General features: G+C 40.1%; 1 protein-coding gene and 1 pseudogene across 1 annotated transcript in view; one reads left to right on the forward strand and one right to left on the reverse strand.

Annotated features, from left to right (window-relative positions):
• Nucleotides 1–15,894, forward strand: part of Chmp3 (charged multivesicular body protein 3) — a 40,456-nt gene that overhangs the window by 12,690 nt on the left and 11,872 nt on the right. Inside the window, exon 3 of the mRNA XM_008836734.3 lies at nucleotides 3,386–3,565. Coding sequence (XP_008834956.1) covers nucleotides 3,386–3,565 — 180 coding nt within the window. The remainder of the gene's footprint in view (nucleotides 1–3,385; nucleotides 3,566–15,894) is intronic.
• Nucleotides 5,837–7,013, reverse strand: LOC103737062 (annotated as a pseudogene).

Consider the following 15,894-nt stretch of genomic DNA (forward strand, 5'->3'; position numbering starts at 1 on the left):
TGCAAAAGATGAAGTTAGGGGCTTATGTTCTGGCACGTGCTAGAGCCAAGTTCAGCTGGACAGATGACCGCAGATGTGCAACTCCACTTCACCAACATCCTAGGCATGTAGCCCAAGATTTCCTGCTTTATTCCCTATCATTGTATTTATTAACACTCTCAGAAAGCAGGAATAAAATGTCTTGACCCTAGAGTTAGAAGAGGGTCTGAAGCTGGAATGGGGAGGGCCTATGTCCTTTATGTCTTGTACTTGTCACCACATAAAAACAATTGCACCTAGATTTTTTCAAATTGTTTTTAGGGGGTGGGCAGCCTAGACTGACTTAGAACTCATGGTCCTTCTGCCTCAGTCTCTTGCGTGCTGAGATTACAGGTGTATACTACCACACCTACCCCTATAAATGACTTTTAGTTCTTCAAAGTCTTCCTAGTGCTATGAAACAGGAGGTTACCAGTGAATGGTGCTCGGTATAGGAGCTACTCCCTCCCCCCATCTCTCCTTATATAAAAATTATATATTTCCTATGGTACTTGTTCTCAAAATGAAGTTGGACCCCCTTAGCTAACACTGTATAAAAAAGTAGTATATATCAGAGTCCTAAACATGAGAAGTAAAACTATAAAATTGTTAAAACATAAGGCAAACTTAAGGATTAGGTTTAGCATAGTTTCTAAAATAAACACTAAAGGCATAAACAAAAGAGCAGAAAAATAGAGCCAGGCATGGTGGCACATACCTTTAATCCCAGCATTCAGGAGGCAGAGGCAGATGAATCTTTGTGAGGTCAGGGCTAGCCTGGTCTACATAGGGAGTTCCAGGTCACCTGGAGCTATAGGGGAAAAAAAAGGGAAAAAGAAAAGAAAAAGTGGAGCGTCATAAAAATTAATTTTTTTGTACAGCAAAATATACTACCCAGCATAATAAAAAATCTGTACAAAAGGGAGGAAGTATTTTAAAGTTACTATGTCTGATGAAGAATTCATCTCCAGAGTATATAGAGAATTTCTAAAATTCAAAAAACTATACGGCTTAAAAATGGGCAAGGAAGCCAGGCGTGGTGGCGCATGCCTTTAATCCCAACACTTGGGAGGCAGAGACAGGCAGATCTCTGTGAGTTCGAGGCCAGCCTGGTCTACATAGCGAGCTCCAGGTCAGCTGGGGCTACAGGGAGACCCTGTCTCAGAAAGACCAAAAAATAAAATAAAATAAAATAAAATTTAAAAAATTTGGGCAAAGTGCTTGAGGAAACATTTCTCTAAAGAAGTTATACCAATGGGGCTGGAGAGGCGGCTCAGCGGTTAAGAACACTGGTTGTTCTTGCAGAAGACCTGGGTTCAAATCCCAGCACCCACATGGCAGCTAACAGCTGTCTGTAACTCTAGTCCCAGGGGCTCCAACAGCCTCTTCTGACCTCCGCAGAAATTGCAGGACACGGGTGCACTTACCTACATGCAGGCAATACATGCATATGCATAGAGTAAAAATAATAAATAAATTAAAAAAAGAAGTTATACCAGTGAACAAATGTTCGACACCACTGGTCATTAAGGAAATGTAACTCAAACCACAATGATAACTGCCTCATACCCAACAATATAGGTGTTATCAAAAACAAAACCAGAAGATAGCAAGTATTGGTAAGGATTTAGTGAAATTGGAATTCTTGCCTACTGTTAGGAATATAAAATAATGCAACCATCTTGGAAAATATATAGCAGTTCCTGAGGAAATTAAAAATAGAATTACATATGCTCCAACAGTTCGATTTTAGAGCATAAGCACAAAAAACTTTGTATATAAATACCCCAACAGAATTTTAGTCATAATAGCTAAAGGTTGGCAGCAACTGAAGTGTTTATCAGTAAATGAATATAAAAATGTATATTACATACAGAAAATTGTAACACTCTATTTCATGGATAAAACTTGAGGGCATTACACTAAGTAGAATCAGAAAAATACAAATGCTGTGTGATTCCGCGTACATGAGCTAACTAGAGTTGTCAGTTGCATAGAGACGAAATAGAATGATGGTTGCCAGGGACTGGGAAGAAAGAATTTACTGTCTAATGGACGTAGAGTTTGTGTTCTAACGCTGGATGGTAGTAATGATTGCACAGCCATATGAATGTGCTTAGTACTACTGAATTGTACAGTTATGATTGATTAAGATGCTAAATTTTGTTATATGTATTTTGCCACAGTTTTTAAAAATAGAGTTTGTACTATTATAAAACATAATAATACATGTCTGACTTCTAGTTGATACTGTTACAGTGCTTTTAATATATTCAGATTTTCTTATGTTGCAGGGTTTTTTATTTTTGTTTTTTTGTTTGGCTTTTTTGAGACAGTGTTTCCTTATAGCCCCAGCTAGCCTGGGACTCAGAGACTGGCGTTGATCTATAAGATCAAGGCCTCTGCTTCCCAAGTGCTGGGATTAAAGGCATGGGCCACCATGTTGGTTGCAGGTTATTAAAACTTTTCAAGGATTCTGTAGAGATTGTACTCACATACTTGTGAGAATGCTACTTATTATCAGAACATGTTCTCGAATGGCTTTACAGGTTTGTTTGTTTGTTTGTTTGTTTGTTTGTTTTTAATGTCTTTTTGAGACAGGGTCTATCTGTAGCTCCAGTTGGCCCAGAACTCACTAAATAGACCAGGCTGGCCTTGAACTCAAAGAGATCCACCTGCCTCTGCTTCCTGAGTGCTGGGATTAAAGGCGTGCACCACTACGTCCAACTCCCCTTTACAGTATTTATAAAAGCTTCTTGTGGGGCTGGAGAAATGGCTCAGCGGCTGAGAACACTGGCTGTTCTTGCAGAAGACCTGGGTTCGAATCCCAGCACCCACATGGCAGTTAACAACTGTCTGTAACTCCAGTTCCAGGGGATCCAACAGCCTCTTCTGTCCTCCATGGGCCTTTTGCAACACCACTTACCTACATGCAGGCAATACACACTTACACATAAAAATAATAATTTTTTTAAAAAAAAACCTACACATTCTCAAAAAAATACCCATACACAAATTATTTTTATTCCATTTATGTGTTCTGATAATTTCTCTATTTAACAGATAATGTTTAAGTTACAATAAAAACATTTGAGTGCTAGCAAGTCTAATCTACCCATTTTTTAAATTTATGTGTGTGTGGGCATGTGTCTGTGTGTATTTATGCACATGTATATGCAGGTGCCCTCAGAGGCCAGTGGAGGGTGTCAGAGCCTTAGGAGCTGGAGTTAACACGCATTTGTGAGCCTCCAATTTGGGTGTTGGGGTCTGAATTCTGATCCGTATGATTGAGCAGCAAGTGCTCTTAACCTCAAGTTGTCCCTCCAGCCCCTACCCCATAGCTTTCGATGTTCTATTCTAAATGTAGATATCCAAAGAGAAGAAGAGAAAGTGAAACGATCTGTGAAAGATGCAGCCAAGAAGGGCCAAAAGGATGTTTGTGTGGTTCTGGCCAAGGAGATGATCAGGTCGAGGAAGGCTGTGAGCAAACTCTACGCGTCCAAAGCACATATGAACTCTGTGCTCATGGGAATGAAGAACCAACTTGGTAAGACCCAGTTACTGTAATATTCACCCCATAATGCTGTTACTTTCAACACTGGTTTCCTTTAATAGGAGGAACTGCATTTTTATTTTTTACATTGTCTTAACTAGGGTGCTGTACGAATATAAAATGTAATTATTACTTATTTTGTTATTCTTTTTTGCTGATATTTTTGAATAATGACAGGATCTACATATAAATCTTTGTTTAGAAGTTGGACTGTATTGAATATATACTCAGCTACAGTTCATACTTCACACTGCACTTGGATGCTCTTTATGAAATGAACATGTGCTCTTGTATTCTGCTTACAATCTGCCTTCTCATTGCATTTGATTCAAATTCAAATTGTTGGTTTGATCTTAGAGGCCCAGTGTGCTCTGACCTCATCTACTTGTCTCCTTTCTGCTTTATATCCATCTGCATTGGTCTTTCTATTCCTGGAACTAACCTTCACATTTGATATTCTTTCTGCAAGGCTCCCACTTCACCCATCTCTTTGATGGATCTGAGCTTGTTGTTATTAAAGTCTCAGTTCAAGTGTCAGGCACTCTGAAGGCTTTTCTGAAGCTTCTCCCAACAGCACATCATGACAGTGCCTTTAATTTCCTTATAACTCCTCTTAGTAACTGAAATTAACAGGTTCATTTGTTTTTATGTATTGCTCGGAGTTGAACACAGGGGCTTGTACATGTTAGACCTTGTTCATTTGGTTTTAAAGTATAAATTGTCTTCTCCCATTAGAATGCCAGAGAGCTTATTTATCTAGCCCATGAATATATCTCTGTATTAAAAACTAGTGTGTGGCCAGGCATGGTAGCTTATACCTTTAAAACCAGCACTTGGGAGGCAGACACAGGAAAATCTCTGTGAGATGGAGGTCAGCCTGGTCTACATAGCAAGTTCCAGGCCAGTATTTGTGAAGTGTGTCCACTAGTATGTTCAAGCAATAGTAACTGTTCTTCTATAATACATACCCCTTTTTTAGTATATACTACTAATAGTATTAAATGTGTAGCAAAATCCTTTCTTCTTTTCTTCCTTAGTCTATTTTAAAATTATTTTTGTGTATATATGTGTGTGCTTGTGTGATTGTGTGTATGTACACATGTATGTGGGTGTCTGAAGAGGCCAGAAGAGGGTGTCAGATCCCCAGGAGCTAAAGTTACAGGCAATTGTTGGCTGCCTGCTGTGAGCACTGGGAACCAAATTCCTTCCTGCTACCAGAACAGCAAGCACTCTTAACCACTGAACCATCTCCCCAGCCCCATTAGTTTATTGTTTTTTTCAGCTAGTTTTTATAGATTCTTTTTCCTTCTTCCTTTCCTTTTTTCCTTCCTTCTCTACATCTCCCCCTAATTTTAACCTTGAAACTCCTGCATCTCAGGAAACCCTCAGCACTTGCAAACCACATGATCTCTCAGTCTAGATCCCTAATCTAGCAAATGTCATAGTGCTAGACCAAAACTGACCTAATGTTTCACACTGGCTTTATCTGTTTTCAGGTGAGGCTTGTACTACTCAGGCACCTTTACTGCCCATTTTCACTTTGTTTCTCAGATACGTTACCTGCTTATTCTTTTTAGGCATTTGCAAGATTTCTTTTCTTAGCAATAGTGTTGACTGTATTCACCTTGAAGGACACAGTCTTGACTAATACCTTTGTAATTTTTTGGTGGTGGGGAGCAGGGAGGTTGGGCTGAGATAGGGTCTTCCTGTAGCCCCAGCTGGCTTAGAACTCTCCGTGTAGACCAGGTTGGCCTCGATTTCACAGAGATCCACCTGCCTCTGACTCCTCCTCTGAGTGCTGGAGTTAAAGGCTCCACCACGTCTGGCCCTTGCCTTTGTATTTTTTGCCTGTATTGCACATAAAGCATTGTCACCTTAGAAATTCTTTTTTTTGTTGGTTTTTTTTTTTTTTGCAATAGCTTAAACTTTGTTATATAAAGATATTATTCTTCCATTTCTTTATGAATTACATTTCAGGAGGAGTTATTGAACATTTTGATTCAAGTGTGGTAGATGTAACACATAGTACCTCTAATTGTATCTTCACTTAGTAGGTTCCAGTTGCCCTGAATTTTAGTCATCAGAAGCCCTTTTTTAAAAATTTTTTATTTGATATTTTTATGTGTATGAGTGTATTGCCTGCATGTATGTGAGTGCACCCGTGTAGTGCAATACCACAGAGGTCAGAAGAGGGCGTTGGATTCCCTGAACCAGAGTTAAGGACGGTGCGTAGCCGCCATGTGACTGCTAGGAATCGAACCCGGGTCCTCTGCAAGAACAGTCAGTGCTCTCAACCACTGAGCCATTTCTCCAGCCCCTAGTCATCAGATTTTTAATGTTCTCTAACAACCAAGAGAAAAGCACTGATATCTTCATACTTCTCTCATTTTGAAAAAAAAAAACCGTTCGGGTTAGCAGCAAATTGGATCCTGCCTGATGTTGTGGCCCAGTCTGTTCCAGGGCTACCTGTTCAGCACTTCCAGTAATCCATCTTTGAGTTTTTTGCAACCTTCATGAGATACTTCACATCATAGATGACAGGAAAAAAATAATTGAAGGATCTCAAAGAAGTCAACTTCTTCCTCAGTCAAGTTAGTTGGTCACAATTTTGATTAAATAGTCAAAGTCATAACCACTATGAAACAATAACCATTTGAGTCCTTCACAGAGGACCACTCCTGAAGTCATAAAAAGTTCTGCAAAGTATTGAGTCTCAATTCCTTCCTCCTCATGTTTCTTTCTTTCCTTTTTAAAAATATTTTATTTATTATTATTTTTTATTTTATGTGTATGCGTGTATTGCCTGAATGTAGGTAAGTACACCTGTGTCGTACAATGCCCACGGAGGACAGAAGAGGCCCTCGAATCACCTGGAACTGGAGTTTGGGACAGTTGTTAGCTGCCATGTGGGTGCTGTGAATCAAACCTGGGTCTTCCTCAAGAACAGCCAGTGCTCTTAACTGCTGAGCCTTCTCTCCAGCCCCCTCCTCGTGTCTCTTAAACTGGTTACCAGATGTTGCTACTAGCTCTATAATAAAGTCTTGAGTGCACATGTCCTCCATCAAATTAAGTTTAAAATTAAACTGCCAGGTTGAAGTTCCTGGAGGGTATTCTCCTTGCTCATTCATAAATGTCATCCCTAGATGACTTATCTTTAACATGTCTACATTACACCACAATAGTTGATATTGATAATCTGCCTTATTCCTGAATTCTCCAATGGGCCTTTCAACCACACCTGGAAACTCAGTGTCCATAGCACCATAATTATGTTTTTGGATAACTTGACGAATTTTCTTCATCTCTTTATCCAGGTTACAAGCCTAAACTTCACAAATTCTTTGTGAACTACAGTTGTTGCTGCCATAATGAGGCCACGTCACCTTAGAAATTTTAATATTTTATTAGCTAACAGCCTCTTTTTACAAATTTTTTTTAATTTTATGTGTATATTGAGTGTTTTGCCTGCAAGTATGTAAGTACACTACATGCATGCAATGCCCACAGAGGCTAGGACTTTGAATTGGATCACCTGGAACTGAGTTATGGAGGGTTGTTAGCTGCATTTGGTTCCTCTTCAAGAACAGCTGGTGCTCTTAATTGCTGAGCCACCTCTTCAGCCCTAAGGGACATAATTCTTGTACTTGTGACTTTTCTGTGAGAATTAACAAGACTTTAAGTGGTCTTTCATCATTGTTTATAAACTTGGTATATGTGTCCTATGGGTCATATTATTATCAGTTACTTTCATGGGATTTCAACCCCCTTATTTGTATTTGTTTGTGAAGTTTGGTGCCAGATTTAGTCATGGCAGTATAATGTGAAAAGAGCAGAGTCCAGCCTACTGTGTAAATGGCCTTGCCAAGTGAGTCCCATCAGGTGCAAAGATTTTCAGTTGCTGGACTAGAGAGGCATCATCAGGCATACAAAGCAGCATGTTTGTTAAGTATTTTACTACAGTATCACCCAGATTGCAAGCCGTATTTCAGTTTCAGCAAAGCATCACATGAAATCTGTGTTGTTAATGTAAATTTATTTGATTTTGAAGTTTTCTGGTATTTAATTTTTGTTTCACATTAGTTTTACAGTAGTAATACAGATTTATAAGCATCAAAAATTTAAGAAAATTAAAATTTTTACCCAATTAGTAAAATACAGTTATTTAAAGCCAACAATGGAAATACATTGCTAATAGGGGAACTGCTAACATTTTATTTTTCTCATTAAGGGATTGGATCGATAAATTATGGTATATTCAAGTCTTGATGTGATACTCGGCCCCAAGATATTAGAGATAAATTATTTCATGAGAAAGCAAGTCTGTGGAACAATATGTGTATCACGATATCACTGCAGTAGATAGAGTATGTATGTGCAAGTGTGTAAGTAAATATTAAGCATATCTCCAGACATCTGAAAAGATTCCAAACTAATGGGGTTTCTTCTGAGAAGATGGATGACAGGACAGAGTGTTTCACTGTCCTAACATGTACTTCTGTATTATTTGAATCTTCTTCAACTTTTTTCTTTTCAATTCCTTATTATGGTAAATTTTAAGTATATGCAGAACTAGAGTAAATAATTGGATAAATTCTTAGGTATCTGTCATTTCTTGGCTGGTTTGACTTAACTTATATGCCTGCATCGTTCCTGTGTTTTCCCCTGGGAATCAAAGACACATAATTTCATCTGTCTTTCAATGTGAATTTCTAAAAGATAATACTTTTACATTTTGTTCCTTGGTGGGCCATTTCAGTTAGGGAACTTGTATCCATCAGTTTGTGTGTGTATATATGTGCATGTATGTGTGTTCCTTTCTGTATTTTCTACTTCTGAAAGCAAAGTGCTTCCAAATATTATCAGTTTTGCCTTTGTATTGTGTTTTATGGGAAATTTCCTCAACTATCTTTTCCATTTCTTCTCTCTTTTTTTTAATTTTTTTATTTTTTGGTATTTTTGAGACAGGGCCTCTCTGTAGCCTCAGCTGGCCTGGAACTCACTATGTAGACCAGGCTGGCCTTGAACTCACAGAAATCTGCCTGCCTCTGCTTCCCAAGTGCTGGGACTAAAGGGCGCCATCACGCCTGGCTTTCTTCTCTCTTTTAAAAAAATATGTATTATTTTTATTTTATGAGTGTATTGCCTGCATGTGTATAAGTGCACCCGTGTCATGCAATGCCTGCAGAGGTCAGAAGAGGCCTTAGAATCCCCTGGAACTGGAGTTACAGACAGTTGTTGGCCACCATATGTGCTGGCCACCATATGTGCTAGGTCCTATGCAAGAGCAGCTTGTGCTCTTAACTGCTGAGCTGTCTCTCCAGCCCCCACTCCATTTCTTAATGCTTTTGTTTGACTCTCTTAATTCTAATTATCAGAAAAAAAATGACAGCTCCTTTTAAAAAATCAAACCTATCATCCTGTTCTTATTTCACTAATGTAATATTGAGCCTTATTGGTGATGGTTTACATCTTGAAGCTTCCTGTGTCTTTGCATTATTTCTCAGAGTCCTTCCACGTTATCCTTTTCTTCCCTATCCCTCTCCTTGTTGTTTAAGAAAGGAGAGAAGGGGCTGGAGAGATGGCTCAGCAGTTAAAAGCACTGGCTGCTCTTACAGAGGACTCAGATTCAATTCTCAGCATCCATATGGCAGCTAACAACCATCCTTAACTCCAGGTTCAGGAGATCTGATGCCCTCTTCTGCCTTCCACAGGCTTTTCACACATGTGGTGCGCTTATATACATATAGGCAAAACACTCAGCCATATGAAGTGAGGAGTGGGAGGCAAAGAGGGAAGAATGGCTTACACTGGGTTAAGAATATGCTTCATGAGTACCCTGCCCAGTCTTTTCATGCAAGTAAGTGGAGCACCGAAGAACAAAATGCTGATACTCTCTTCCTTTCCCTCCCTTCCCTTTCTAGCTCTTCCCCTTCCCTCCTCTCCCCTTTTGTCCCTATTCTCCCTTTCCCTCTCCTTCCCCTCACCTCTCCTTCCCTTCAAAAAATTTTTATTATATTCATATTTATTTATGGGGGGGGGAACATGCATGCCACAGTACATGTGTAGAGGTCAGAGAGGACAGAGGACAACTTGCTGTAGTCCTCTCCTTCCTCCTTGTGGGTCCCAGGGATGGAACTCAGGTCATCAGGTGTAGGTACTTCTGCACACTGAGCCATCCCCACCCTTTTGTACTGGCATTAACATTATGGATGATAGAAACACACTTTCTTCCTTCAAGGTATAGAGTGGAAAGCAAATCATTTAATAAATTTAATAATAAAGAATGAGGTTAATATTAATTTATAATTGCAAACTGATAGACACCAGGAGACTGTAAACAGGAAGTGGAGAATCAAGGAGTTGTCTTTCAGGTTCTGATGAGTTTGAAGCAGAATGTGCAGTTGAGTATGGGCTGTGGACTGTGGGCTGTGGGTGAGTCCTTATTTCAGCCAAGTAGCCAGCATATGTGAAGGCCCTGGAGTCAGAGAGAATAGGGTGTTTCAGCACTGATGAAGGGTCTGGGAAGTTTGGGTACTAAGCAGGGAGCAGGGGAGGCGGAAGAAGATGGGCAGTGAGGTACAAAAGCCATGTTTATAACTGCTAGGAGATAGATTTTCAAAGACAAGCTCAGAGCGAAGCACGCTGTAGTGATGATGCAGATAAAGTGCAGTGGGAGTTGGAGGTGAGATATTTTGGGGAGAGTGAAGGAGGCATACAGGTGAAATATTCAGGCTGTGTTCAGGAAACAGCTTAACAGAGTGCACCAAGGAGAAAGTTGGGAGGTGGAGCTAGAAAGGTGACTTGGAGTCATTTCATTTTGTGGGTGTGGAGAGCTCTGGAACATCATGAGCCTGAGAGGAAATGGGGTTGGGTGGTGGGTGTCTAAATCTGTTAATGTAGTAGGAGTGGAATGGAAGAGTGTGTCTGGATGCAGAGTAAATGGAACTTAGTTAAGGTTAAACGAGCTTGAGAATTTGTGAGCCCTGGAGCCTGGCAAGATTGCAGAGTCATTAATAAAAGACCCTGAAAACTCAGAGAGAGGAAAGGGCCTAAGACAGAAAAGAGATTCCACTTAGGACCAAACAGGCTAGTGCCATATCAGCAGCTGTGGTGAAGTACTTTATGTTGGGAGATTTAATACAGCTGAGAGGGTCACAGAGGTGACCCTGAGGAGGGAGAAGTAAAGTCTCCATTCTGAGTGGAAAGAAAGGAGAGAGTATAACCAGAATCCCCAGGAGGTATTCGTCAGTCTTGGCCCCTAGTGTCCCTCATCCAGTTCCCAGCCTCTGACTACTTTGAGGCTATTATTTTTCTGCAAGATGTTCCCTTAAAATGCAGATGTCCCCAGGTGGGGTAATGTTAAACATTGTCAGCTATTAATATATTGTCATGATTAGATACTTGGCAAGCAAAAGCTTTCTGACAGCAGCTCTTTGAAGAAAAAGGTGATGAATATGTTTTGATTGAGAGCGAGGGTTAAGGAAGAAGTTCAAAGGTGGGACAGGAACAAAATTACCATAATCTGGCAATTCTGCTTCTGAGTGTATACTCAAAGAATTGAAAGCAGAGCTGGGCATGCTGATGTTCACCTGTAATCCCAGTACTTGGAAGGCAGAGGCAAGTGGATCTCTTTGAGTTGAGGCCAGCCAGGGCGGTATAGTGAGACCCTGTCTCAAAAAACAAACAAACACATACTTGTGCAACCATGTTCCTAACATAATTCACAATAGCCAAAAGATGTAAGCAACACAAGTGTGCATTGATAGGTGGAGGGATAAATAAAAAGTGATATATACACATGACAGAATTTATCTAGCTTTGGAGCCGGGGAGATGACTCAGGGTGTAAAAGTGCTTGCTATGCAAGCAAGAGGCCATGAGTTCAAATTCTCAGCACCCATATAATAAACTGGGCATGTCCACTCATGCCTGTAACCCCAGCATTGGAGGGTGGGGAAGGTAGAAACAGGCAAATCCCTGGAGTTCACTGCCCAGCTAGCCTAGCTGAAATGGCAAGCTTCAGGTTCAGTAAGAGACCCTGCCTCAAAAAGTAAAGTGAATAACAATAAAGGAAGAGACCCCATGTCCTCCTTTGACCTTCTCACGTACACAGGGTACACGCACCTGCACATATATGTACACACGCACACACACACTAGTATTACTCATCTTTTAGAAGGAAGAAAATTCTGATACAGGCTACAACATAGATGAACCTTAAGCACACCTCCCCCAAAAGATTAGATAACTAATTTCACCCATCTTAGGTACCTAGATTATGTTCTTATTATTTCAAAATACTATGGAAATACATAAAATAAAAAGTGAATGTTCTTAAGTAACCCTGTTTTTTCCTCAACTCCACTTCTCTTACATCCACAGAACATGACATTTATTACAGGCAGAAGAGGGTGGGTTACTCTGTGCAGTCATCCCCACAGTGGGTAGCACAGATACAGTACAGGCTCATGGTGTCCTTGGCCCTGGCACTGTGTGACTAGAAGATCACTGCCTCCTGTGGCTGTGCTTTCTGCCATGGGGAATCCTTAGTTTCCAGCAGTGTGGGGTCCTGGAGTATCAGCCTATCTACTTAGTACATAATTTTGTTGAAAGAGATACAGTTGTTGTCTACTTTCTGTTGGTAATCACATTTCTGACACCAAGTATCAGAAGGTGGCTCTTTGTCTTCTTTGGGATGCAGCATATTTTTACCTTCCGGCAGAATCAAATACCATGGGGGCCTCAGACTGTTTACCAGGAACTACTGTTAGTACCATCTGAATTATTCTGCAGTATTTTGTTTTTAGTCTAACATTAGATTGTTTATACTCAACACCCCCTGCACCCTCCAGGTCTGTAAATCCAGGACCCTAGATGAAATAGGCCTTTCCCTTTACTTGGCATGCATTTATTTTCTGATTGGCAGATCATAATTATAAATATTTGCAGGATAAAAGTGGTGTTGGCTATATGTATCCAATGTGGAATAATATCAGTTAGCAGATCTATCACCTCTGTTGTCTAGCTTTTTGATTTTGTCATAGTGCTGAGGATTGAACCCTATGCTTTGCACATGGTAAGCAGACACTGTAGCACTGAGATATGTCTCTAGCTCTACTCTATTATTTTAAATAGAATGCATTATGATTGACTGTAATTACCCTATTATGGAAAAGATTTCAAAAGTTGTTCCTCCTGACTCTGTGAAACTTGGTACCCTTTGGTCAGCAACTCCCCATTTCCCCCCTCAGAGCCCCTCCTTCCTCATATCTTCATCCTCTGTGAGTTAAGCTTGATGGCTGCGCTGCGCATGTTAGTGGAGCATGCATTATGTGTCTTTCTGTGCCTGCCTTATTCGCTTATCATTGTTTTCCAGATTCATCCATGTTCGTGGAAATGACAGGATTTCCTCCTTTTTTATACTGAATGCTTTTTTGTTGGGTTGTATTAGTTTTGTGTCATTGTGACTGAGATACCTGACAGAAATGGCTTAAAGGAAGAAAGGTTTATTTTGACTCAGTTTTGGCCCATTATGACAGAGAGGGCATGGAAGAACAGAGCAGAGAGGTTGCAGAGTGAGGTGGGAACCAGGAGTTGGATGCCTTCAAAGTAGTGATGTACTTCTGCCAGGTAGGCCCCAGTTCCCAAAGTTTCCAGATTCCCCCAGAATCATGCCGCCATCTAGGCATCTGACATTTAAAACAGCCTGTGGGAGGCACTTCAGGTTCAAACCATAGCAGGCAGATGCCACGTTTTCTTCATCCATTGGTTTGCTGATGGACATGTCCACTGTTTCTGTGTCTTGGTTATTGTAAATAAGGCAAATTTACATTCTCATGATAAAAACACTTAAGCATTTACATTTTTATGTTCCTACTGGAAATGAGATGGTTTTTATTTCTGTTCTTGATAGTTCATTATTAGTCTGAGGAAACACTACTGTTTTGTTAGGAAAGTTTCTTTTGGCTCTTGGTTTCAGAGGTTTTCATCCATGGGCATTTGGCCCCATTGCTTTGGGCTTTTGATGAGATAGTCGATGGCAGGGAAGGAGACTGTGGGGAAGCAGAACTAGTCACTTCCTGGTGGCCAGGAAGCAAAGAGAAAAAGCTGCTACTGATTTTATATGTTGATTTTGTATCCTGCAACTTTACTGAATTTGTTCACTCTAGCATTTTTTGAGTTTATGGTTTCTACATATAACATCATGTCATTGGCATATAGGAATTTCCTTTCTTCCTTTCCTATTGGGATACCTTTAATTTCTTTGTCCTGAATAATTGTGCTGACTAGGATCTCCAGCACTATGCTGAAAAGAAGTAGTTGGGCGTGGTGGCTCATTCCTATAATTCCAGCACTTGAACAGCTGAGGCAGGAGGATTGACATCAGTTGAAAGTCAGTTTGGGTTACATAACACGTTCCAGGTCAGCCTGAGCTATATAGTAAGACCCTGTCACAATAAAACAAAAACATTCCCCCTCCAAAAGAGTATTTATTGGGCTTGGGCTACAGCTCAGTAGGACCCTTCCCCTGCATGAATGAGGCTCTAATTTCAGTTCGCTCCTCTCCTAAAAAAGGGAGGGGAAAAGGAGCAAAAGAAACGAAGTGGTGAGAATTCCTTGTCTTGTCCTGGTTCTGTCTCATTCTCCCTCGCCCTCCTTTTGGCTACAGGTTTGCCATACAAGGCCTTTGAGATACATCACCTCTCTACCTAATCTCCAGGGCTTTTATCATGAAAGGACGTGCTTTTTTCCTTCCATTGGAATGATTTCCATGGTTTTATCCTTCATTTTATTAATATGATATATCATGTATTGTTTTATGTATGTTGAACTACCCTTTCATTCCAGGGATAAATTCCACATGATTATGGTAAATCATCCCATTAACGATCTCTCCCTCCCCCCTTCTCTTCTTTCTCCTCTTCCTTTTCCTTCTGTTTCCTCTTCCTCCCATTGAGAGGGCATTAAGTCCAATTATAGCTGTTGATTGTCTCCCAAATAACAGTGCCACTACTGCACCAATAGAGATAGTTTGCCATGCCAGTCCTTATGGTTATTAGGCTTTAGGGCTGGGTTAGACCATTGATTGTTTTTCTCCCTTGGCAGTTTGCATATCATCATCTAGCATTATGATAATGAAATCTCCATTAGAAGGCTTCCAGGTCAGTTCCTGCTCCATTGTTTCAAGTCCTGTATCCTAAGTATGTCCTGTCTTCAGCAGTAGGGTCTTCTGGGAAATAACCAAGAGGTTAGCAGTGACCTTTGTTATTTTGGTAGTCTCCTGAGCCACCTTCACTAACCACTCAAAGGGCGATCTCTTCTCTTTTGTCTGGTACTGTGTTCCTTGGTAAGCAGTTCCCAGATATATATAGACACCACCTGATATATAGATACCTGAGCAGCTGGTATCTGATTTAAAGTCCTTTCCAACCCCTATATCTTGGATGGTGCTGCCTGTGTTTTCTTCTAGCAGTTTCTGAGTTTCAGGTTTTATATTGAAGTCTTTGATCCATTTGGAGTTAACTTTTGTGCAGGGTGAAAGATAAGGGTCAGTTTCATTCTTCTGCAGGTAGGGATCCAGTTTTGCCAGCACCATTTGTTGAAGATGCTGTCTTTCCTCCACTGTGTGTTCTTAGCACCTTTGTCAAATATCAGGTGCCTGAAATTACATGTACTTATGTTTGGTTCTTCTGTTGTGTTTCATTGATCTATGTGTCTATTTTTGTGCCAGTACCATGCTGTCTTTGTGACTGTAGCTCTGTAATATAATTTGAGATCGGTATGGTGATCCACCAGCATTGTTCTTTTTGCTCAAGATTGTTTTGGCTATCCAGGGTCTTTTGTGATTCCATATGAATTTTAGGATGATTTTGTCAAGCTCTGAGAAGAATGTCATGGGTATTTTGATTGAGATTGTATTGAATCTATAAATTGTTTTTGGCAAGATGGTCATTTTCACGATATTGATTCTACCAATCCATGAGCATGGTAGGTCTTTCTGTCTCCTAGTGTCTTTCCTTTATCTCTTTCTTTAGAGATTTGAAATTTTCATTGTAGCTATCTTTAATGTCTTTGGCTAGGTTTAGTCCTAGATATATTTTTTGAAGCTATTGAGAATGGGAGGATTTTCTCAACTGCTTTTTCTGATTGCTTGTTATTGGTATATAGAAAGGCTACTGATTTTTGTAAGTTGATTTTGTAATCTGCCACTTTACTGAAAGTGTTACTCATTTCTAACAGTTTTCTTGTGGAATTTTTGGGATCTCTTATGTATATCTTCTGCAAATAGGGATAATTTGACCTCTTCTTTTCCAATTAGTACTC

This window comes from Nannospalax galili, unplaced genomic scaffold (assembly GCF_000622305.1).
Source record: "Nannospalax galili isolate Female #2095 unplaced genomic scaffold, S.galili_v1.0 scaffold138, whole genome shotgun sequence".
Taxonomy (NCBI): domain Eukaryota; kingdom Metazoa; phylum Chordata; class Mammalia; order Rodentia; family Spalacidae; genus Nannospalax; species Nannospalax galili.